This window comes from Dermacentor variabilis, chromosome 2 (assembly GCF_050947875.1).
Source record: "Dermacentor variabilis isolate Ectoservices chromosome 2, ASM5094787v1, whole genome shotgun sequence".
In the NCBI taxonomy this organism is placed as follows: Eukaryota; Metazoa; Arthropoda; class Arachnida; order Ixodida; family Ixodidae; genus Dermacentor; species Dermacentor variabilis.
Window position 1 is genome coordinate 106,319,447 of NC_134569.1, and position 25,773 is coordinate 106,345,219.

General features: G+C 48.1%; 1 protein-coding gene across 3 annotated transcripts; it reads left to right on the forward strand.

Annotated features, from left to right (window-relative positions):
- The first annotated feature begins 2,462 nt into the window (after positions 1 to 2,462).
- Positions 2,463 to 24,750, forward strand: LOC142572479 (uncharacterized). Of its 3 annotated transcripts, none has more exons than XM_075681630.1 (8): positions 2,463 to 2,691; positions 4,572 to 4,761; positions 6,111 to 6,191; positions 13,860 to 14,099; positions 15,484 to 15,910; positions 18,632 to 18,893; positions 22,369 to 22,752; positions 23,933 to 24,750. In XM_075681630.1, exons 2-8 carry the CDS (start codon positions 4,612 to 4,614, stop codon positions 24,177 to 24,179), a joined length of 1,791 nt encoding a protein of 596 aa, XP_075537745.1. In that variant the 5' UTR covers positions 2,463 to 2,691; positions 4,572 to 4,611; the 3' UTR covers positions 24,180 to 24,750. The 3 variants fall into 3 exon arrangements, with proteins under 3 accessions (XP_075537745.1, XP_075537746.1, XP_075537747.1); XM_075681631.1 differs by having other exon boundaries at positions 23,996 to 24,750; XM_075681632.1 differs by lacking the exon at positions 6,111 to 6,191.
- The last annotated feature ends 1,023 nt before the right edge of the window (positions 24,751 to 25,773 follow it).

The window sequence follows — 25,773 nt, forward strand, 5'->3', positions numbered from 1 at the left end:
AAATAAGCATACATGTTTCTGAAGACTCTCTGGTTCTGTAAAACTAACTACCAAAACAAGCGTATACAACGCAAATCGCATACCGCGAACGTCGCTGGCTTTTTTCTGCCATTGTTCTGCAAACCCTATTGTCTTGTCTCAAGGACATCGCTCTGATATATCATAGAACTGTGCACAACATACGGCATATATTTCGCCTTCAGAACAGCGAGTTGTATCCAGCAACAATCCGCTCCTCACTACTGTTCGTTTTCTTTTTTCGTTTTCTTCTTTTTTAATGAGTAGTTACATTTTTACCGTTAGCCGTGAAGCTTTACTAACGAAATCAAAACACGTCGACTTTTGGTGAATTCTAATTTTGTTAACCTTGTTAGCGGAATGCATACAGTGCACGACACAATGCTTAAATGAGAAGAGTTTGCCGATTGGCGATCGCTATCTAGTGACACTATCACTCTTCCATGGGGTGTCAAAGGAAACATTTCAAGACTGATAGGTGGTTGGGCCGCTGTCTGAAACGGAGCTTTGTAAATGCGAATGTGTGGTCATACTAACGGCCAGTGGCGTAGCAACGGGGGGGGGGGGGGGGGGTGGAGTAGGGCGGGGGGCTGTGGGCGCCGGGTGCAAGGCGCCAGTGGAGGGGGGGGGGGGGGGCGAGTGTCATATACGTCAGAAGACACCCGGAAATTGTCGATATCCTCGACTACACCCGGGAGGGGGGTGACAGAAGACCCATGGGCCCCGGGTGCCGGACGACCTAGCTACGCCACTGCTAACGGCTCATTGCCACGGCGGCGCGCGCCTACACCATATTAGCTTAGATAAGTCGCCACGGTGTCTTCTCCCATGCTGCGCGTCCGCACTTGTGCTTGTTTGTGTGTGCGTAGGCCTTTGTGGTCCGTACTTTTTTCCCTTGACGTGATGATCCTTGACATGATGACGGTGCTAAGCTGTAACTAAAATGTTAGCTATTAAGCAAAGACGGCAAAAAATGTGAGAGAAAATGTGAGCAAAAAAAAAGAAAGAGAGAGAGAGAGATCAGTCTTTCTCTGTACCTTCTGAGCGAAGGAAATCAATCTTGCCGTGCTGTGTTTGTCCAGTTCATTTATGGGCTTTCAGCAACCAGCCTATTGCTTCAACTCTTCGGCAACTATCTACATTAGCTGCCGGTTAAAATTCAAGCTGTTTTCCCTAAGCCAACTTCAAGCATTCCAATCAGTCATTCGATCAAATCTGACGTAACCGTTTGTTATTGCTGAACCGTATAAACGGAACTTTCTCGAGGTAAGCAGGCATTTTCTCTCGCACTGAGTCGTGTCTGGACGCCTCCTTCGTTTTGTGACCGATGGATTCTGCAGGCACGTGTCATGATTGAGCAGAGAGACGGTGAGAGAGAAGTAGAGAGAGCCGAGGGAGCCGCGGGGGCTCGAAACCAAGCAGCTATTGGATAGAGGGAACGCATGTGAGGACGACCGCGCTCTTTTTCAAAGTTACAGAAGATAGGTTGAGGTGATAAGCGGAAGCATCCGATCCCGTACCAGTATTGCAGAGCAAATCACAGCGCGCCGTATATATTAAAGTAGCCGGTAAAGAAAATTAGTAAGAGAAAACGGTATCGCAGGAAAGAAGCAAGAAAAGAGATATATGTGGCGCTGGACTTTCTTTCATTCTTTCATTCAAGACGGTGTGAAGTTATATGAAAAAGGTCGTTAATTACGTTATGTAGCGCTGTGAAGCCGCACATACAGCTGGCCATGACGCGACGCCGTGGTCTCGAGGTCGTAGGATCGAACCCGTGACCTCAAACTCGGCAGTGCAACGCCACAGACACTAAGCTATATATAGATATCCCGAAGATCAACAACAACAACAAAGAATTTTCATGTATAACCTGGCCGAATGAACAATTGCAGAAAATCACGCAATAAATCTCCCTCTTTGCCTCTCCCCCCCCCCCCTGCCTACCTTCGTTTGTTGTTGTTGTTGTCCTGTGTGGCCGTGGCACATACCCACAGTGGGGGATTGGCCAAGAATCGGGTGGTTCAATTAGGTGCATAAAGATAATAACGATAACAAGAGAGTCAACAATTTAAGCGTTGGAGTTTGAAAGTGAACGTATTGTGTTTCGAGAAAAAAGGAAATAATCAGATGAAAACCGGGTATAAAATAATAATAATAATAATAATAATAATAATAATAATAATAATAATAATAATAATAATAATAATTAATAGATAAGAAATAAAAGAAAGCTGTGGTTGGGAGGGATAACGATCAAACTAACATGGAAATCGATTGGTTTCAATGAGGTAATTTTGGATTGCCAAGCAAACATTTCTGTGGCTGAACCCACTAATGGAGGCTCCAAAAGATAGGATCACAGGCACCGATAAAGTTATACCAGTAGAGCGACGCGTTTCTCGCCGTCTCGTTTCTCGTCTTCGTTAGCCTCGTCTTCTACCGCGAGACTCGGAAGGCGCACGAGAAGAGGAGGACGAAGAGGCAGGTAGTTAGTCGAGCGGCTGTTCCTCTCAGGCGCCGCGGAACGACCCGCAAGGCTTCTCGGTTCGCGGGCCAGCACAGCGCGACGACGCGTCCATGCGCAGGCAGCTCAGCAGTGGCCGCGGATAGAGCGACAGACCACTGGGCTAGGTCGCGCTGAGGAGGACCGCTGTGCGCCCGCTTTACGAGGTAAGCTGCTGCGTCGGAGGGGGACGCCGCCATCACTCGTCTCGTTGGCCTATGTGCGGGTTGGTTATGTCGCCAGCGAAAAAAAAAAGAGAAAAAGAAAAGCGGGACCGTCAGTATGCGCTTACAACGAATACTGTAAGTTGCACCCCCGCCCCCTTCCCCAGCAGTTTTAAGGTGACCGCGTGCGTATTGTACGGCGTGCCTTCATGTGTACCGATGGTTCCTTCCTCCCTTGGTAAGAAGAACACGGCCCGTGAAAGTGACGGTGCACGATTGAGACGATACGAAGAGCTAGTTGCGCGTACTTATTTTCCTCCACCTTCTGACAAAAAAAAAAAAAAAATGATGCGCGTCTTTCCACTTAATTTTATTGCGCTTCGGTATAGGCTAACTGCTTTCGCGGTGCAGTATGTGTACAGGAGGCCTTGCGAACGCCTCGCGAACGCGGCATTTTTTTTACCAGTCTGTAGAGAGAAATAAACGGGGTTTCCAGTGTGGAAACCATACCATATTCACGCTGTTCCTTCAATATCACGAGTTAACGAGATACCGTGCCTGTGGTGCCACTTTATAGAATATTTCACCTTTTTCCGCAGCAAACCGCATTCAGCTATAACGGTTTCACTCGCGCGATAACAGCAGCGAGAGAAGCGGCCCCGAGGAACTTCCGGTTACGGGCCTCATCAGTCTATACTGCGCCGGAACGCGAAGCGTGTTTTTAAGCTCTTCCACTGTGCGCAAAGTCTATTCTTAAGTTTTGAGATAAAAGACATGTGCATTACACCTTAATGTTAGTATATAAAATTACTTGTATCACTTGCGGTAATGCTGACTTGCAAATTTGTCGTTATGTACAGAGGAAAAGTGTTGAAAAGCTGCGGGCTTCGATTTTAAGGCACAGCTCCTACTCGGCTTTACCATAGTTTCACAGCCAATGCTGTTTGTGCTCGCTAGATTTAGCGGTCTACGTCGCACCATGTCTCGAAAACTTGAGATTGGGCGACGTACCGCCAACACTGGACGCGCGGGAACCCGATGCGAATCAAGACACCAACGTCTTACACGCGTGATAACCTGACAGACGCAGGGACGGAGTGTCTACCGCTTCTCCACCGGAACGGCAGCAGCGCGCACTCAGACGCACGAGTGACGCAAGCAGTCGCACCTAATGGGCTTTATCGTAAGAAGCCAACAAACATTGACACCAAGGGCAACATAGGGAAATTACTTGCGCTTAATAAATGAAATAAAGAAATGATAAATTAATGGAAATGAAAGTGGATAAATAACAACTTGCCGCAGGTGGGGAACGATCCCACAACCTTCGCATGTAGGATGCGAAGGTTGTGGGATCGTTGCGGGATCGAGAGAAGGCGATGATTGAGTGTAGTTTGGTTGGGTTTCACCACCACGCCCATTTCGCTAACGTTATACCTTTGAAAAGTCCTGAACAGGAACACATACTTAAGAACCTCGCCCCCTCATCCCCCTCCCCCCCCCAAAAAAAAAACAATATACAGAAAAGCATTCAGCCTCACAACCCTAATATATGCAGAGTGGTCGTTCAATATTCAAAGAAAAAACGGGACCCATTCACCGGTAACATGGTAGCTCTGAGCCGTCACAGCTTCACACCATCAGCTCTCGTGAACACATACTTCGAAAAAGGAATTATGTGATAGTGCATATCTCAACGACTCATTCCTGAAGACCGCGCGACTTTTTGTGTTTCTCCTTTAAATATCTCTTATAGCATAAAACGAAACAGGGCCACCGCGTGTATCAGTTTCGGAGGAAGCCTTCAATTTGCGTACCAGCGTTCCGAAATGGTCGAGTATAGTACGTACAGACCCTGCCGGGACCTGCACGCGTACTCGCAGGTTGCCGAGCCTGTGCCAAGCAGCAGTTCCGAGCCCGAGAATGGTGCGACGCAGCCTCACCCGTCTCCGACCGGTGGTCAGGGTGGTCAGCCTGCTCGGCCTCGCGGTTCTGGCCGCGCTCGCCGCGCCCGCCGAGTCCTCGAACAACCCGTATCTGCTCGTCCAGCACCAAGTCTACGAGGAACATCAGGTGCAGCAGCGTGTGTTTAGACAAAAAAGTTTATTTCGACAAGAGACGATACGAGCACTGTGAATCACAGTCGCGGCGCAATTCCACTGGGACGATAACACAAAAGACGAAACACGGCACGTTTTCAAAGTAGTGTCCGAGTCCTCACTCGCCAACATATAATCACATGCACCCACGCAAAGGCACAGTTACACGTAAACTAAATGCCACATGTATAAAATTACGTTCCATTTATACAGTGTACACAATGGTTATGTACAATGATGATGTGACACATGCCAAGGTTGAAGACTCTTATAAGAGACTTTTCAACGTGCCCTTCGACACCTCTGCTCACCCTACGCAAGCTTCAGCCACTACCGTTGAAACAGTACCTAAAACCTGTCCTTCTTTCATAACGACTTTTTCCTAGATTAGTAATTTTCAAAAGTACATCTGGCTCCGCAATACGTGCCATATTGGGTGTTATTGTACAAGGTTGCCACATTCTAACCAAAATTTCCACTTCTTCATTTATCTATTCAGTAGAGGTTTCGATCATATATTTCTTTAAATCGAATCGAATGTGGAAAACGACCTTTATCGAATCGAACGCCGAATACATTCTCACTCCAAAGCAAAGTGAGTATAAACGTTGGGTGTTGTTTGTTTTGTAAAAAGAAAGGGGGGTTCATGTGCATTATTTTACACATGTAATGCCCTTCGCAACTGGACTTACAGCCAACTGAGGAACTTGTAAACGAGAAACAACCGAAGCGTGAGCGTATCTGTCGCACGAAGACGAAGACCGTAATGAACCGCAGAATAAAGCACGTCACCGGGTGTCGAAGGAGCAAACTGTAATTTCCCCTACACCGCATACATTGTTTTAAAGAGATGTAGACGTGGTTAGACTGCCAGAATAATCTTTAATAGAAATAATCTTTAATAGAAAAATAAATAAAGCAAATTCTTATGCTGCATAAAGGCGATAAATCCTCATAGAATTACAGGAAATTTTTGAACAGTATATACTTAGCTGCACCATGCTATGGCTCAGCTACGGCGGCTCTCAATCTACCGAATAATTCGAAACAATCAGCATTAGACCATTTCGCTAATTCACAATTGCGCTTCGCTGCACTGCATATTTGCCCAACTAATGGCAGCACAGGTCAGTGGAAGCATTTTTGCCATGGGCTCAGTTTTTTTTTTTTACTGCATCTGCCCGAGCATTTACACCCTTCAAGTTCCCCGTCGCGCGATAGTCTGCCTGCTCCCGTCACTTCCACGTGACCCAACACGCAGACTGCGAAAAGGCCCAGTTGCAGCGCCACGTCGATTGATTTTAACTCTCGCCTTCTTCGCAGGAGGTTCTCGCCAAAGACCCGTCCAAGCGGGCCGCGGGCGCGCAGCGAAGGGACGATGAGGAGTTGTTCGATTTCATCAAGGTGAGACAGTGCGAGCCTATGTGCGGATGGAAGAGCGAGACACAGAGACCTGTTGCGAGATGAATCTGCTCGAGTGGTATATAGGCCTCGTCAACGGCGAGACCGTATGTGGATTCAGGTGCATACATTTCGCGTAATGCCGGCAACCCTGTGAGCACATCGGGTTCCGGCCACCGTCGTGAAGGATATAGACAAGTGGCGGGGCGGGGACGCGCGTGGAAAGTTTTTGGGCCGCGCACACACTGCTGAATTCTCGTACAGTCCACTACATGGCTTTCCGATATACACACGAGCCTGTTCGCTCAATAACGTGTCCCTGCGAGAGCAAACCCGACGGTTCCACGTAACAGGATTGGTGGAATGTCTTCGCGCTCCCGCACGCGTGCTCCAACGAAGGTGTCGTCGACTGCAAAGCGATAGTGGCGACGGAAAGAAGCACTGATTGCAGGAGCTATACCACTTGTTTGTCGAGCCTCGCCACATCAAATTGTATCAACGCAAACTATATGGAAATGTGAGGGGAGCAAGTCAAGTATAGCGCGGCATGCTGCGATATATTACGTATACTGGTGTAGCGGGCTCATGCACGCAGTCAAGTAGCGCGGACTAAGCATGGCCTCGCAAACACTGAAGTACCCATACGATCGGGCCAGCGTGTCGCTGCCAACGTTGTCCGGCATCTCAACCCAGGCTCAAAAAGCGTCACTGCTGTCGCCTATATACGAGGTTATAGAGGGGAGCGACGCGGTTCTAACGACGGTGCTGTAGCTCATGTGTACCAGAAATGGGAAACTAAAAATTTTTGCGCTGTACATATTAACCTTAAACATGCCTACTGCTGAGTCAAAGCTGCTGCATTCCGAACAGTCAGAACGGCCACAAAGCGGCCGGGTTCACAGGTGAAGTCGGTGTGTTGAACGCCGCATTGAATATTACGTGCGCTCATTGTGCATTTTACAGCAGGAAGCGCCCACGTGGAAACACTGCTCGCATGGCGGAACGCAGGAGGAGGTCGGCCCATCGAATATCGGTGAAAGGAAAGCTGCAAAAATAGCACAATACACAAAAAATTTGGAGGACGCTTAAGTTTCGCCTTTAAGAGGGGAACGCGATAGCATTCAAAGATGCGAGTGCTTCTCACGCTTCGCGGCAACTGCAGCTTATGTAACCGCAACGTTTACCGGGAAACGCTGGCGGCGAACGCTATGCGCGAAGGCGAGCTTTGTGGTTCTTTTTTTTTTTTTTTTTTTTTTTTGACGGTGTGCAAGGAACCGAGGGGGCCGCGCCGCTCCTACTCAGACAGACCTCGAACGGCAGCTGAAAAACGCTATCGCCTTAAAAGGGGTTTATGTTTGAGTTTCCGCGTAACATAATTATGTTTTCTCGTATCTTTAAATTACACTCCGATGCTATCATGTCTGTAGGTTGTGCGTAAGTCGTACTATATGATTTTTCTACGTATGTTACCTTTAGAAATTCAACTAGTTGTGTAACTTCTTTGCGCCACATGGAGGGATTGCGTGGTTCGAAATTCTTCTGCGCGGGACGCCGGACGCGCGACGCCAACGCCGGAATTTCTGCGACGCGGGCGCTATATCGCATTAAAGCGCGATGACGGCAAACAACCGGGCTGCTGGAGCCTGTCCTATGTTTATTTAATTATTTAAGTACCTTACAGGCCTCTATGTGAGTCATTGGGTAAAGGGCGGCTAGCACAATAAAATGGAAACGCGAAATTTCCCACATGGCGGGTATGTTCCCCACAATGGCTGTCGGAAGTGCCCGCGTCACGTGGCTGCGGCGCAGGGTTGTCGGCATTATGCGATTCCCCTATACGGGACAGCTGATCCTTGGCCGGCTATGCGTATGGGGGTAGGGAAATAGCCTGGTGCTAAGTGGCGGAAGCACACGTTGCTGGGCTAGTCGGTTCATATTTACGATCGCTTCCCTTGTTCCCTTACGTACTTCCTTGTTTGCGCTAAGCGATCATAAATTTTTATGGTCTATATATACACTGAGCGGTAAGTGGCGGTGCGACGTCGGAAATGAAATAAAAACACGAAAGAGCACTGCGCTGTTCAGTCACGAAGCAAATGTGCGTATATTTTTGTTTTCTTTCTTTCCTTTCATTGCTTATATTTAGCTTAATAGTTTATTGGCCACTTGCCTGCTCCTATAAGTTCCTTTTATTGCTTATATTTAGCTTAATAGTTTATTGGCCACTTGCCTGCTCCTATAAGTTCGTGACGCCTGCGGTTGAAATGATAGTCCGCTTCTGCCGCTGTGGCCGTGAGTGACATTGGCTATAACACTTCCGGGTCTACAGATCTGTATATAGCACGCATATACCCAAAGATACACCATTGCCCAGGAATCTGGACGGGAGGATGGCCGCCGCTGGTATAGCCTAATGTGTGAAGCGCCACACGCGTAAATGCGGGGGTTGTGGGCTCGACTTCCGCAGCTGCAGCAAGTTGTCTCGCTGCAGTTTCATTTCCCGTTCCCGCCCGCCTACATTTCAATTGAAACTGAACAGTTCATTTAGCCTACGTGCTTTCTATAGCTTCACGGTCTCTTTTAATCGTACGGCTCTGACTAACGAAAAATCGAGCCCCTCATTTCCGGTTATTCTTCTCGCTGACAACAGCAGCAATGGCGTTTTCAAATGAAATCTTTGTGACGCTTCTTTGGCGTTTGTTTCTGTTTTCTTCAGAAGTGGCTAAGATCGAAAAATTATTTGGCGCAACTATATAAGTATTTATTTATTTATTTATTTATTTATTTATTTATTTATTTACTTACTTACTTATACCACGATTCCCACTGGGAATTTCAGCAGGGTGGGAAATGTATAAATGATAGGTTCCAATAGCTGACATAAAGCACAATAAAAAATAAGTATACAGATTGCGACAAGTAAAAAAAAAATAAATAGCACAAACGAAACAAACTTAGATCTCACGCGTAAAAAGGAAAAGAGCGATCATTACGGTAAATTCCCCACAAAATATGTTATTGTAGGTTGCTGGACTTGAGCGTTTGTTAGACCATGCATAGTACAATTATTGAGAATACGGGGAAAGAACAAATATTAGAAAGAGTCATTTCTGATTCGAAAATGGGTTATAGTCAGCTCGTGTCTTTGTCTTGTGGCGTATCTGCATGAAAAGAGGACAACAATCTATTAACATAAATATAAACGGAGAGATAATAAATTAAGCTATAAGGGTACATTAAGCTAAAAGGGCAGGAGCCGGCCTCGCCGAGCGCGACTATATATAACCAGCCGACTTGGATATGGCTCGTTTATATTTACTAATCCAGTGGCTCCGTTAATAGAGAATCGCATTTACACAGATGTATAATGTCTCCTTTTGGTTGTCAGAAAAAACGTACACTCGCCAAAAGCAGAAAAAGAAAATTATTTTGAAGAACTTGACGATCGGGACCCCTGCGGGTCCCTTGCTCGCAATGGATCAAGCGAAGATACAGAATGCCGTCCTTAAAGTATAGCGACAATATTGCGCATGCTTCTTGCATAAACTTCTCGCATATTGCCGCGTGTCCTGTTTTGCAAGTGATCAGTAGATTGTATGTAGAGGGATTCTAGTAAAAGGCAGGACGATAGTGATTTTTCGGTGACGACGATTGGCGCTGTTTTCTAGTTCATATGGTGTGGCCCGTGTGAGCAACGTGTTCGGCATATGCATTAGAAGCTGAGTGTCCTTTGGCCACGTCATTGTGGTGCTGTCTGAAACGCGGTTGGGAATTTCCGGATTCACCGATGCATGACGCCCCATAGTCTCCGCACGCTATGTTGTAAACAACTCCCGTAAAACGTGTCTGTTCGAAGTCGTCTTTTGCGCGAACAAGACAGGCCCTGAATTTGTTCGAAGGCACACGCGCGATTTGAACGGTATAATATTCGAAGATTCTTGCCAGCTAGCTGCGTATCGGGCGCACGTTTCACTAGTTTTTTTTTTCTTCTTTCTTCTTTTTCTTTCTTTCTTTTTTTGCCGAGACATTGTCTTTAGATGTCAGGGCTCATCGGCGTACTTGTTTTATCGGATGCTGACGGGGGTAATTGAAAGTTACTTGCGAGATCAGACCTTACTCTTTGCATTTCTACTTTCCGAGAATCCTCCCCTGAGCACAGTCGAAATGCCCGATCGAACAAAGATGCTGCCACGGAGCGCTTGTCGCTCATGGGATGTTGCTAGTCGAAGTTGGGGTACCTGCATGCGTGCATAGGCTTTGTCTACACAAACGTATTGAGGCCGGTAGCTGCGCGCTCCACGAGGACGCCCAGGTACACAATACGGCCATTGTCCTCCTCTTCCAACGGAAACTGAATACTCGGTTGAACAGAGCTTAGGCACTCAAGGAAAGGCAACACGTCACAGCTGCGCAAAACACCGAAACAGTCGTCTGCACGGCGTACGAAGAACTCTGGCGGACGACCAAACGTAGTCATCAAAGCCGCGAACTTTATGGTTTGTAGATGTAACGTAGACAGAGGCGTCAATGGCTGTGCCGCAAACTTGCCTTTAAATTTCTCGATTGAAGACGATGTAGTTGTTGCTCGAGCAGAATCTGAAGAGGCGGCAGAGGTCATCCACTTCGACTGCGTCCTCGAGAGCAGAGAATAAGAATCGTTTTCGCCGACGTCCTTGCAGCACCGCACAGCAAAATCTACAGGCAACGACGTTAACACTGACTTGCACGTCGAAAGAAATCATCAGATCTTGTCATCAATGGCAACGCCTTTGAAGAGTTCTCCGAGTCCCTAACGTTCGTTGTTTTTTTTTCCCCTCCAACCAGCGGACTCAGGATGTCACGTAAGTATTTGGGCAGCCTGTGAACGGAGGAACGTGTGAAATCCGCAATAGGTCTGAGCGGCACTTCAGACTTGTGCACCTTGGGAAAACCGTACACTGCAGGAGCCGAACCGTTGTGGCACAAAAGGCGGTAGTACAGCTTATATTCTCCCCAGAGGGGAGGGAAGGGGGTGGGGGCGTGACGAACCTGTAAACTTCAACTACTAGTTTCTATAGTACGCGTTACACCTTCTTGTTAGGATGCCGGTTTAGCTTTGCGTAGGTCTCAACACATCGGACTTATAATTGTCCCGGTTCAAGACTACTGTGGCATTTCCTTAGTTGGCTGGGAGGACGATGGTGGTGTCGTTCTGCTGGAGTATTCTTTCTTACAGCTTGTCTTTATTGCGGCGGCGACGCCGAAGATCTACTGATCACCACATAAAAATCATGCGCAATCTCGTCGATACTTGTAGGACGGCATTCTGTACTTTCGCTCCATTGTGAACAAGGGAGCCGTACAGGTCATTTTTTACTTTTATTTTCTGCTTTTGGCGAGTGTACGTTCTTTCTGACATTGATCACTCCTCGCCAGACGATGTTTCGTCGAACTATTGACTACGTGTTCTTTCTTTTACTCGAATATGTTGCATATACCCTTTGCCCATGTATGCACAACCCCAAGCCTAGCTGGGATTATGCATACCCTTTATACCCTTTGCCCATGTATGCATAACCCCAGCTGGGCTTCAGCGAGTAAAAGCAAAGCAAATAACATTTACTGCAAGCGTAAATCAATTATGCACCGCTTTTTGAACGAAGTGGTAGATGTGTTCTTATAAAAGCGCTTGCACGTGACTGCGCCATATTTCCAAGAAAGGGATGGCGATATCGGACAGTGATGGAACTCAGAATGCGGAAAGCATTTGTGACTAACTTATTTTTTACCCCGCTTGCTGGGGAAGTTCTTTATTGTGTATTCAGAAAAAGAAAAAAAAATGCTCTAGTGAGTGACAGTCGACGAGGTGCAGGACCGCAAGAAGGAAAAACATCATTAATCTTCGCTTACGGAGTATATAAGACTGCGCTTGAAGGAAATGCGGAGCTGTGTCGCTGGTATTCTTGCCATTATGCCCCGTGCTTGAAAAGTTCGAGCTATACCATAAAAACTGACGCTCTCTCTTCTCTCTTTCTCTCTCTTCTTTGTGCTCTTTTTCTTCGAGTGTTTTATACCGTAGTTCGCTAAATGAACTACGGTTATAGCGAAAAAAAACATGCTCGTGTGCTCCTGCTTCGCGCAGCTGCACCACTTACACAGCCTACCGATCTCCACGTCGTTGACGTTCAACAGTTCGCTATACCTTAAACGCACCATGCTTTAACATGCAACTCACGCGGCTAAGAAATTTAATAACGACGCGATTACACTAAAAACGGAGTGCCATGCTTTTGCGGCAGTAATGGCCTTGTTACGTGATTAAAGGGACACATAACGAGAACTACTAGATAATTGGCTGAGACCTATAAAGTATTCTAAAATTCTGTTCGCGTTGGTTTCGCGTTAATATATTAATTTTTAAAAAAGATAAAATGAAGGCCAGGGTTTCATTTCTCGAATTTCGCGCGGAAATGCCAGAGCGCCAATACGTCATGTGTGACTTCACGGATTCCAAAGTAATTTTTTTTTGCGCATTTGGGGTCAATGGGGCTCATTGAAAATTCTATAAACTCGTTAAGTTCATTCCTCTGGCTCTCTTAAAATGCAACGCCTAGTCCATCTTTACCGATAACATACGGCGCGCAGCGGCGATGTTGTTGCCCTTGGACTTAACAAGGAATATCGCGGCGACGGCGACGCCAGAGATGCTCCTGGAGTGTCCATATAATTCCTGTCGCAATGATACTTTAAATGGGCTCGAGTAGAAAAGCTGCCAAACTCCATGACGTCACGGGGAGCTGGTGCAGGAACGTCGATAGTCGGCATCGCCGCCCATACCTCGTCCTTGCTTTTTTTTTTTTTTTCTGAAAGCCTTTTCCGCGGTATGGGAGTGGCAATTTTTTTCCTTTTGTGTTGAGGAAGAGTAATTTACTAATGCAAGAAGATTTTTTCCCCTTTTTACTTCCCTTATTTAACTCCGTTCTCGGCTGACTTCTCGAAATTCTCCAACCGTATTAGTTCGGCCTGCTCGGCCACAGGCAGGGTGAACATTATACGTATAGATATCCGTTGGCTGGCAGGCAAACGTTAGAAAATGTACTTTAATATGAAGCATATACGCCATTACCGCCGCATAAAGGAATTGTTGCAGTACTTCCTTCGTTCTTATACAGTGTGTCTGTATAGATTTCGACCAGTCTCGCGGCATCACTCGACCCCTTGACCTTGTCAGCAACCGTATATAGTGTTGCACAAAAGCTTGCGCCTGAGACCGGAGTGGACGTGGTTTTTCTGCACTCCATAGGCGCTCCAGGCAGAACGTCGGCGCTTATTTTTTTGACATGTGCGACCTTTGTCAAAAGTATACAGGCTATACACACAGGCTATACAGGCTATACATATATACTACCCGCCCCTTCACCATATGTGTTGTTCGAGTGCGTGGTACGGTGTCCGTGGCACTCCTCACGCTTTATAAACTTCTGAATCGTGAGTACTAGGGTTCCTTTCATTCACCAGAGGGCGTTGCAGCTTATGGAATACCACAGGAGAAATCTCTTAAACAACCCGCAGCCAGCCGGGCGGACACGGGCTGCCTAGCACGCATATACTTCTGACAAAGACTGTACGTCTTCGGAAGCGCATGGAAGTAATTCGTTCAAACGCGAATTCGGCATACCGCGTGTTCCGTAGGACTACCTCTTCAAGCGGGGCGGCGCAGCGAAGTTGAACAATCGCACCAGCAACGGCCGGGCGCAGTTCGTCGGCGTCGACACCGGCGGTGCCAGACGCAGCGCGAACGGGCCGGCGGCTTCGGATGGTGTGGCCAAGGACAGCGGCCAGTCGGACCAGCGGTACAAGATGCACATCATCAAGTTCCGACTGGTTAACGGCAGCCACCCGGCCATCGCTGCGGCGGCCAAAAACCTGCAGGTATGTGCATGCATTTGTAACGATACAAACAAACAAACAAACAACGCAGAAGCTAACACGGAATAGACATAATGTCCGTGCGAATAACACGGCAAGGAATGTATAGAGTTATCGGAGTGGCATAGGCAAACGTTTCTGTATGGGATGGGCAACACGTTGACCATCCCAATCCAAGTCAAAGAAGCGAATGCTCCTCTCGAAAGAAACACTGACAAGCGGTGCAACCTACTAGAAAATAGCCAAAAGAAGCGGAATTTCACCGAATTGAATGTTCAGAAACCCAGCTAGTTTGCAAGCATCTGGACTGTAGAATATATTTCGTGCCTTCATTTTTATTACTATATTTCTTCCGGGGCAGATGGCGCGGGGGAGGGGGAGGGGGAGCGGTGTTGGCGCGTGTAATAATAGAGAGTTATAGCTGAGCGTGTTTACGGGGCCAGCGGGCCCAGCGGACGAATGGAGACGTTACTGCACATGTACGGTATACGCGGGTAGAGCGGGCTGCTCGCTCGCTTGTCTCCGCTCCCCAGCGGAGCGCGCGCGCAGCGGACCAGCGTTTTTGCGAAACCAACATGGCGACCACCGTCTTCAAACGCGACGCTGCAATTGTTGTAAAGTAGTCCCCTTGTTGTATTTGACAAAAGCATGGACCAATAGCCGCGGGTTGATCCGGTCCATAATTACACTATCATTACAAAGGCTATGCAGCTTTCCTGTTGCCATAATCTTTAAACAGCACAGTTGATGACATTGTTGCTACAGTCCGGCGTAGTTGCTTAGTGGCTATGGTGTTAGGGTGCTAAGCTCGACGTCGCGGGATCGAATCCCGGCCACGGCGGCCGCATATAGATGGAGACGAAATGCGAAAACACCCGTGTACTTAAGTTTAGGTGCATGTTAAAAAAACTCCAGGTGGTCCAGATTTCCGGAGTCCCCCACTGCGGCGTGCCTTATAATCAGATCGCGGTTTTGGCAAGTAAAACGCCATGATTTTTTAATTGTTTCTGCCACGTACACGATCGAGTGATCGGTCACACGCATTGCGGTAGCAGTGCGTGCGCCCGTATTCTGAAAGTGTGAGCATTGTGTAGTGCATATTCTGTAAGTGTCCATCTATAGTGGACTGTCCATTTCGACTACCGCTGATTGGGTGGAGCAGTATACAAGCGAGGAGGAGGCAGGCAGGGGGGCGCCTGTCTCGTTCTCACTCATACCCCGGCCCAGCCAATCAGCACTTTAGCAGTAGTGGAGATGGACAATGCACCATACAGAATGACCCCTCCCCCAGATGTACTGTGGACAGAGTAAGCAGCGCGCGTAACAACAAATAGTCGCATCACTTGTGCACCGCTTCCTAATGTTTTCCCCTCCTTCGACCTTGAAGGCATTGACGATGCACAAGAAGGGCGACTACGCGCCTCAGGAGCCCAGCCACAGAGAGCAGCACCGCGGGAACGGCAGCAACGGCGAGTCGCACGCGGGCTATCCTAGCGACAACGCCACGCTCTTCGCGCGACAGTGGAGCGGCCGGTCCAGCGGCCGGTCCAGCGTCGGGTACAGGACGGCTCACCCGACGCACGTGACCACCGCTCGCACGGATCCCCCGGCTCCGCAGCCGCGGAGGGCTGCTGCTGTGGCCGCGGACAACTGTGAGCAGCCCGAGACGACTAAAAGAACCACGACCACCACGAAACGCACCACGACAAGGAAGACAACAACGACGACGACAACCAAACGAACCACGACAACGCCGAAGCCGACTACGACCACCACTAGGAGGACAACGACGTGCCCACCGACCACGGTGGCCGGTGAGCTACAGCGTTTCTCTTCGCTTGTATATGGTATTGGAGTTGTCGGACGATCCCACCGCTGTTAACAGTTGTAGGAGTTGTCGGACGATCTCGCCGCTGCCACCATTTGTAAGGGTTGAAGGTCGTAGAGAGGAACTTGGGAGGAACTAGGCGTATAGAGTTTATTTACATTAATTACAGTGAGAGTACCAAGAAATTAACAGTCAAAGTCATTACGGGCCGGCAGCAACTCGGACGCTGCGACCCGTGGCAAGAAGCCCGAAAGAGATGAATGAAGGAATGCTCTCTTGCTGCTCCCGGTCTCTGGCTTTTAACCCCTTCGGTGTCTCGAAGTCACGTTTCGTCCGGCCAATCGGCGAGCCCGCTCAGGTGGCGTCATTTTCGGCCTATCGGCGAGCCCGCTCAGGTGTCGTCATTTTCGGCCAATGGCAGGCGCCCGTGCGAGTGTACGTCTCATTCGGCTCAGAGGGTCGCTCCTTGGGCTCTAATTGTCCGAGAGATTACTTGTCTGCGGTATTGCCTTCCTGGTCTGCAACTGTCGTCACCAAGGCGGACGGGGGGAATTGCTCCCAGGGCTTCACGATGCATCACGGCCGTCGTTGCCTCGCGGCTTGCAAGCGCCGTCACAATAGGTGGATGGGGGGAGACGGTTTGTCTTCGAGCGACCTTTCAGAGCTGCAAAGAAGCTTTGCTCGGGACCCACGTTACCTGGAACCGTGCCAGGCTCTCGCTACACTTTCGGGAAGAGTCAAGCAGTGAATAGCTTCACATGCGGCGCACGAGGTGGGGGACGCCAACGTGCTGCGCCTCGGGAACGTGGTAGATGTGCTTCTGCGTTCCTTAATTAGGTGTGACGCGATTCGATGTGGTCTTGTGAACTCGAAGGAGGCTCAGGAAAAGGTCCCGTATCTAACAGTGGGCAGCACTTTCCGCGCGCCTGAGGCGAGGCGTCGAATGGCTTGCGTCGTTATCTCGATCGTCGCCTGATTGACACTAGTAGCGAAGTGTAGTGGGGAGGTAGAGGGACTGCATTCACGTAGCCTGACGAAGTGCAAATGCCACTTGGACAGTTCTGCATCGGTATACGTCGTATAACTAACATCGCCGTTTACAGCAGTCATCAATACAGATCTCAAAAGAAAGCGCAGTTGAAACAAATTGCATTTGAAACATCGATAACATGCTGCAATCACTTTCCCGTGCGAACAAAATATTAAAATTTTATGCTAACACGCATTTAGATAGTTTACTTTATACTCTTAGAAAAGAAAGTAGGAAAAAGAAACAAGTAGGTCATTTATATGCTGTCATATTTGACAGGTGAACAAAAAGGTAACACAGAAAATCGGAACTGTGTCATAATTAAAATAAATAATATCATTTATATAACCTTCATCAAACAAAGCATGTACATTCTCTAATCAAAATTTACTTCGAATGTTTTTTTTTTAAAGATACCTCTATTACTGTCAAATCCCTGAAGATGTCCCCTTCATTGAGACATTTCAGCATTCAAATTTCATGTTTACTCCTCCAAACTTTCCAAACATATTCTTTATGGCTCACGTCTTCGGCCTCACTTGCTCCTTATGTAAATTAAATCACTTAATCAATTAATTAATAATTAAATTGTTCATTTATTTACATTACCTGCAGTGCCAACAGACGCCTTAGTGTAACAGCTTTCAATATACAGGGAATACATAACAAAATGCAGATTGATAACAGTTCATTCAGACTTACGAAGAGAACAATAAAAAGAATTAGATAATATTAAAATATAGGTGACAAATTTTCACGAGAAGTTAAATATCAGTGACAAAGACGGAAAATAAAGACAAGTAACCACGCTTAACGCTGACCAGGTTGACTAAAAGAAAATTCTGAAGCGATTGGAAGAGAATGTTGTAGGGGAAGCCCAGTCACCTTCCTGGGGTAGCTTATTCCATAAGGGGGGGGGGGGGACGCGCATTTAATAAATTGTTCCTGCATGCAAACTGCAATGCCTCTAAAGGTGTGGGGGGTATTAAGTAAGCAGTACGGGAAAGTAGGCAGAGTTCTCACGTTTGGGCGGGAACAGAACAATTCTGCGACACGATTCGTGCTTTCCTGCAGCGCGAAGTTTGGAGTCACCCACGCCTTACCGGCTGGCCGTGCAATGCCAAACGCCCCTTAGCACTGTCAACTACTTGGCTTCTTCGCGGCGGGGGCATCCTTAAGGATCACTGCAAGATTGTGGTATTCAGTGCTATACAGCTGAGTAGAAAACATTCTGAAGGGAATTCAGAGGGAAAAAATTATTAATTGTCAAAAACAAATGCTTACACATTTTTTTTTTGGTTATCGCTTAATTGATGACAAGTCATGCCTACGTTCTGACAGGGATTTGGAGGCAATAACTTATTAGTTGTCATAGCGTTTACATAAGAGTTTCGCTATCGCTTATTTGACGACATGTCATGGCTCTTCGATTCGTAATCTTACAACTACTGTTGCTTTCGTAACGTGCGAATCCAAGCAAGATGAGGTTCTTATGACACACGCCGAATATCCCGTTATGCCTTCTTTTTCTTTTTTAATGGAACAGCTTAAACCAACCGTGTTTACCATAGACTCGTCTAAGGGCAGCACCTCGTCAAAATTGTAAAAAAAAAACGTGCGGCCCTTACACGAGTCTACAGATACGTGCACATGTGCGCCGCCTAATTTCGTTTCCAGTGGTTGGCTGCGAGCGAGCGCCACCGACGCCCACGACGAAGCCAACCACCACGACGACTACGACGACTACAACTCCAAAGCCATATCTACACGGCCATCCGTACGTGGTCATAAAACTGCACGAAGTGAAGGGAACCCCTCGCGTGCCGGTGGATCGCATCTCGCCGTTGCCGCCGTACCTGCGGCAGCTGCTAGGCAACGGCACGAGCCCGGAGAAAACGCAGCTGGCACGGAACATCTCCTCCTATCTGCCAGATTACCGGTACGGTCTTCTTTTAGAGCTTTCTTTGGCTCTTCTCGCCGCTTTACTGTTTGTAATGCTGAATTGCAATGGCGGAGTCGGAGCAAGTTTTTTCTGCTCGTTTCAGAGCAAGTTTGTTCCAATGACAGAGTGAGGGCGGGAGTAAAGTGTTCCAATGAGAGAGTCGGAGGGGATTCAGAGCGGGAGTCACTCCGTGGAGCAGAAAAAAAGGTGCTCCGCATAAATCGGCGGAGTGGACCGGAACTCTGCGTGGCGTATTTCCTTTACCACCTTTGTCTGCTGGGAGGCGCCACCGGTGACGACTCACGAGGAAGCAAAAACTGCTGCACGCTTGGCGAGATATCCATTCCGCACTTTAAAAAAAAAAAAAACGGTGAATGGCGCTGAAGAGACAAGTGACTGGAGCGGCGGCGCTGGGAGCAAACAGCGGAAGGAACTGACAACACGCAAGGTATCCTGGGTAACTCGGTGATAGAACTTCCGCTTCCGCCTTGCTCCGGCGGCGCAGGTTGTGTTTCACTGGCGTATTTGGAGGCGTTGCATGGCGTTGCTCCACGCCAGAGTCGAGTGCTCGCTCGCGGAGTCCGTCGGCTGCTCCGACTCCACCATTGGAATTCAACATAAGTTTATGACCAACTTGAGGCACTTGGCGCCGTTAGTTGACACTAGAAATAAATACATTTCGACAGGGACACTTAAGACTGCTTACTTGTGAGAACGAGGAAGCGTTAGAGTCCCTTTGGTGAAAGGTTTTCGCTCGATGTTTTCTGCGTGCATCAAGGTTCTTCCTGATGATTCGATGTGTGTGTTTGCGTATGTATTGGCCTCTCATTTTATACATTCGTAACGTGGCGTCGAGAGTACATCGCAGCGGACACAGCACCGATGAAATCCCAAGAGCAAGCGACGCGCGGGAGGCAACGCGCTCATTTTATACACTCAAGACGTGACGCTACCTTCTCCCCATTGGCTGCGCGGTCACGTGCCAAATGACGCACGCACTAGGCCACGCCTCTGGTCAGCCAGAACCGCCGTAGCATCAGGGAAGCGTGCTCGTCTTGCACCCGGAGGCTCGGTTTCGGTTCCCCTTCCAGACCGAAATAAACCAAATTTTCTTTTCAAATCGATTAAATTACTTTGCTTACAGGAACCTCGCTGATAAGTTTGACGTCAATCGTAGCATTTTTGACGTGTCCTTGCTCTTCGCGCCGTCGATCATTTTGGTACCATCGGTCGGTAACGCCGACTACGCCCACTGACTTTCGCGTAATGGGGCATATAATATTTTCGCGTTAAAAAAAATTAATGAATAAAAACGCCCGACCGTCGGTTTCGACCCTTGGCCCCTCAGCAAAGAAGCTCGAACCAGTGGACCACGGACGCGGGCGGATTAAACTCGAGCAAGCAAGTAAGCGCGCCAAACGCGTCGTATGTAGCAACAACTTAGTATTTAAGAGTTCGTGGTCCCATCTTCTAGATGACGATGAAAAGAAAAAAAAACAAAGATATGGGATGAGTTCGTCCCCGAAATTCGCTGCGCGCCGTTTTAAAAACTACCGCTTCCTCTGCAAGGCCCACCATGGCGCCTGCGGTTCGTCACTGAAATCTGCAACGCGTCTCTTATTGAAACACGCCAAGCTATCGCTTATATACAAAGACATCAACACAAGGCTGGATTCTCTCGGGATTTTATTTTTTTTTTAGTTCCTCCCACAATTCGGGTGAAACGCTGCGATGTAAGAAAACTGGCTATAGCAGTGGGGCTTAGTTTTCATGCGGTAACTCGTTGCTATAAGCACAGTGTCACGGGTTCAATCTCCAGCCGCCATGAAACGAATTACGACTCGGGAAGAAAATTAGAAAAAAAAACCGAAAAAAAGCCATTGGGAGGTAGAGCTATACAGTTTCGTTGTAAAAACGCCCTTGTGTTTTGATCTAGATGCTCGGTGAAGAAAGCCCAACTGGTCAAAACAATGTGTGCCCTCCAGCATGCATGGCGTCGGTCGACGAGGTCTGTCCCAAAAGTTCACGTAGTGAGTCAGCGAAAATGAGGGCGAGGGCGTAGCGGCACCGTTCTGCCGCTCTCCTCACTCGAAAGGATCCAGTTGACCTCTAGTACGAGCCGGACAGCTGTATGACAATTCACTCACTTTTTGTGCGGCCAGTTTTTAGCCTTTGTCGAAACGGAGGTGGACGAACAGACGGAACAAAGGAGAAAATGTCAAATTTCTCGTCAAATTTATATTGATCAATGGAAGAAAAGAAGGAATCAGTGAATTTTGTCTAGCGGGGAGTGTTTAGGAATTGACCACGTTGATGTATCTGAAAGTTCGTGAAAAAGAGAGACAAATCAGGAGGTATTCTGGAAAAAAAATTGTTTGAGGGGAGGCGAGTCTCAGAAAAAAGAAATTCTTTGGGATATGGCGCTGAAAACTTGCCCACGTGTGTAATGTTACATGCTTATATTGAATATGCAGTCTATTTTTGTTTATCTCAGCTTGTGTTAAATTTATGCGAGCTTCCTTTTCGCAAAGATTTGCAAAATATCAGCTCCTGAAATTTCGCTAAACAGGGCACCAATGGTTTCTTTCTGTATGACTCAAGGAATGAAGTAAGACCAATCTTACTGCTCTACCTTGCCTAGAACAAGGATTGCTATACTTCAAAGTTAAAGTGACGGGAAAAACACCTTTCGAGTTTCAAGTTCAGTACCTCGCAATTAAGCGATATCTAACGTGCAGATATTTCGCAAATCTTTGCGGTAGATAATTAAAGAAAGCTTGCATAAGATTTTAGCCGAAGGAGGTAAACGAAAAAAAAGGACCTTATGTTCGATATAAACAGATTATACATTACATTCATGTACTTTTCAATAGTATACCTCGAAGTGCCTCGATAAGGCCCCTGGCTACGCCTTCGCACACGCTCACACTTAAGCTTTGTTTTGACTAAATGAGGGTATTGAGATTTCTTTTTTTTTTTCTAGAGAGCAAAGCCCTTTAAACTTCGCAAAGTAGCGCCACGCGTTGAAGAATGCCGCCTCCTCCTCGCGCGCTCTGGCCGAGGCCGACGCCGCGTCGCTATTGGCTTAATAACATCACGTGGGCCCTCGCGCCGTGCTTCAGCGCCATTTTTCCTCCAGAAGTGTCTACGGAGTGGCGAGGAGCGCATGTTGGCGCCATTGCTGCGCTCGAGCGGTGTAGGCGGCGCCACGGTCGACGAAGGAGCGTGAAAGAGACGAGAAACAAGGAGGAGGGAAGGCGGAGGAGGAGAGTGTCGCTACTTTACGAAGTTTAAGGGGCTTTACTAGAGAGTAGAGTTACTGTATATGCTAGCAAAGGTAGCATATACAGTATATGCTACCCGTATATGCTACCAAAGGTAGCATATACAGTAACTCTACAAGAGAGTACCGTGCCGTGACACCTGTCGGCCACTTCTTTCGTTGTGAGGGCTGTTCGCTGTATTTGCCCAGCTTCTGGGTGCGCGGAGGCTCGTCCGAAGCGGCGGGTGACGTTGCGAGTGGCGGCGCATCAGGATCCCAGCTCAAAAGCAAGAAGCAGCAGCGGCAACACCAGCAGCATTCTCGTTCACGTCGAGTGCCGGCGTACGCGGCCGAGACGGCGGCGCTCAAGCGCGAGGTGGCGGGCAACCTGATGCGCGTGCTGCGGACCATCCGGGCGCTGGACGCCATCGCCCAGAAGCCGCAGCAGGACGAGCAGCAGCTGGAGGCGGCGGTCCAGGAACAGGAAGAGGAGCCCGAGCCCCGACAGCAGGATACTTTCGAACTGGTGGCGCCCGACACAGCTGGGCAGATTGACCAACTCCTCAGGCGCCGAGACAAGTCGCAAGGGCTCAGGTAAACTCCACATCGAACGTCCATACTTGGAACACGACGAAAAGAAAGAGAGAGGGAGGGAGAATCCGGAAACTTAGACAGAATTATAAGTAACCGCAGATTTTAGGCAGCGAATCTCTTCTTCGCACATTATTGTCATCGGGCCTTGGATCTTTTCCGGCTTTTTTTTCTAGAAGCTTTTGCTGTAATCGCAGTGACAACGGCGAGCTGCGACTTGGTGGCCGTCTGACGTTGTACCATGGGTGTGAGAATTAAACGAGAGCACGCGCGAATCGCTCCTAAGAAGGCACGGACCTCCGAGATCACTGTTGCGAAGCAACTATATATATATATATATATATATATATATATATATATATATATATATATATATATATATATATATATATATATATATATATGCACCTTGAGAGCATGCGTGCCACGCGCTGTACGCGGGGAGATTTCGGGAGCTATGTTGCAGCTCCATATACGAGTTTGTGCCGTTTTATGAGCCGCTGTGCTCGTTTCTCGATGAAATACTCTCGTCCAACGTGACAATACCAATTTAAAATTTATTGCGGACGATGGAATTAAACACGGCGAATTCGTGCATGCAAACCAGGCCCTCGGTTCTTGACGCAAGCGAAGTTTTCGAGTGCGTGGCTAAAGCTTCAAGTGGATTCTGGAAGTTGGCACGAGGCTCCGTGATAAGCGACGACATTAGTAAAAATTTTGAACAGGGTCAGAGAGCAAGAAATTAAGCGCAAGCCAGAATTTTATGCCAGCCTAATAAAAGAAACGCATTGTGGTGTCGTCTCCCTTCTTTCCTTGTTTGCTGGGGCTAAATATGCTTTCCAAGTCAGTTTACCAACATGTCCGACAAAAGGCAATGCTGAATAAAAGCGGTCGTCGCGCTCCGCATGTAGCTCAGTGGATATATGGCGTGGCGGAGCTGGGAATGAGGTCAGGGGTTCCCAATGGCATCGGAATAGAAAAAAAAGCTCATGTACTACATAAGTCAGTTGGTTGCCCGCTTCAAAATTCGCGCAAGAACGCGTGAAGTGCAGGCAGCAAACACGCGCAGCACTCTGCACGAGCCTAACGCTCTTCGAGTTTCAGTTCTTTTGCGCTGTTTTGGCACGCATAGTTTTGGTGACGCGCCGCCGCGCGCGCACGTCGCGTGTCCGCCACTGCGCAGACTCGTCCTTCAGTATCTGCTGACAAAGTTTGGCACGCCGCGGTCGGACTCCGGCTCCCGCAGGTCGCGGAAAAAGTGGACCACCGAGTATCCGGACGAGCTGAAGGAGAACCAGGCCGAGGAGGGTGACCTGCACCAGTTCAGTATCCTGCTGAAGAAGGCGCTCGACGAGCTTAGCGTCTCGCCTGACGCCAAGGCCAGGACGACGACGACCAAGTACCGCAAAGCCGCCGCCGTCTACAGATAGCGGCTGGGCCTCGGAGATCAGCGCGCGCGCTGCCACATCGCCACCTATGGGCGGGTCTTGTTTCACCGGGACAGAGTCTCATTTTGCATGTCGTGCCATTCGTGTATGTCGCGCTGATGCCACAACGCCATGTGGTCGGCGTCACAATGTCGTGGGAATAACCCGTTCCCGTAATGCTGCGCGTAGAAGTAGCCGAGTATCTACTGCATCGGCTGTTTTGAATGGCGGGTATGACCGAGCTGGCTGGTGGTTGTTTATGCTGCCCATCAGGAGGGGCGCAGCCTGAAGAGAAGTGAAGAGGATTCCACCTTTGCAGCCAGAACGTGACGGCCATCGGAACTCGATCGACTCCCTTGCATTGTTCACAGTGTGATACAGCTCGTCGGTGCATTGCAAGTGTCATGCGTGTGTAACTGTGGAAATGTAAGATAACGCCATAACGCAACTACACTGTTTATGTGCATGTATAGCGTCCCTTGCTTGGTGTCAACCAACGTACACTTGATGCTTCAACGCAGTAAGAGGAACGAAAGCCCGAGGTACCTTCCAAAATAAAAGTCTCCTGTCTGAATCCGAGTTGCATTTATAGCCCCGATTAGAGACTCTCGTGCTCATTTGCAACATCGCCCTGGGTCCTGCGAATGTACTTACGAAATTTTCTTCTTCGGGATCAGCTTTCTGAGGAACATTATATGCCTCAACCGAACTCCTTCCGTTGAAGCCATCATTCTGACTAAATTCGCAAATCGCTTTGCAGTCGGTGTGCTGCTCCGGTTGAGGAGGCGGTGAATTTTAACAAAATGCAGAGCGGAATTGAAGTATTGACGGGACGAAATTGTTTTGCGCATACCGCCAACGCCATCTGTTGTTCAGCACGGGACAGCTAGCATACGGCTCACGGTCTTGAGTATTCATAGCAAGACGTGCACGAACTCTCTCTCTCGAATCGGATTATACTGCTTCGCAAAAAGTAAGAACTGTGATAAGCTAACTTTGTCGAACAGTTTCAATGGCTCGACACCACGTGCACGCATACTCTGGGTGGACGCTACAACTGGCGTGCGCAATTGAAAAGCGATATGTGAACGAACGTCTTGTCACCGTTATCACTGTCACTCTGTACGTTTTTCCAGGTCAGGGCGTCGTCTACGCAGTCTCTAGCTTCGGAGCACGCCTCCTGTGATGTAGATTCCACTGCAGTACAACATTATCGTGAAACAAAGTATACTTCGAACCGTTGACTAACAGTCGCCATTAGGTCCCATTTGAAATATGTCTTACGATGGAATGAATTCAATGGGGAGGGGGGGGATATCTTAACTACAAATGTTAGTCTTCGTAGGAAAGCATATTTTGTAGGGGTTCTCGAAAACAAGATTGTCGAATAGAGTCGAATATGAATATTCGAGAAAAACGACCCCATGGTAGGTCGAAGTGAAAACTGAACACTTTCTCTTTTCTAAAGCAGCATCATATACGAACGCGAAGTCCGTTTGGTGAAAATAACAATAAATAATAATAATTATTATTATTACATTGCATGCGCTTGGTAAATGCATATAATAATAAGCCCGAATTGTACGGATCATTAAAG

Bases quoted from the DNA above. Each gene is read 5' to 3' on its own strand.
- LOC142572479 (XM_075681630.1), top strand. From the start codon at position 4,612: ATGGTGCGACGCAGCCTCACCCGTCTCCGACCGGTGGTCAGGGTGGTC. The intron at 15,911-18,631 runs GTGAGCTACAGC...TTTCGTTTCCAG, and splicing joins CCCACCGACCACGGTGGCCG to TGGTTGGCTGCGAGCGAGCG. The intron at 22,753-23,932 runs GTAAACTCCACA...GCCACTGCGCAG, and splicing joins GACAAGTCGCAAGGGCTCAG to ACTCGTCCTTCAGTATCTGC.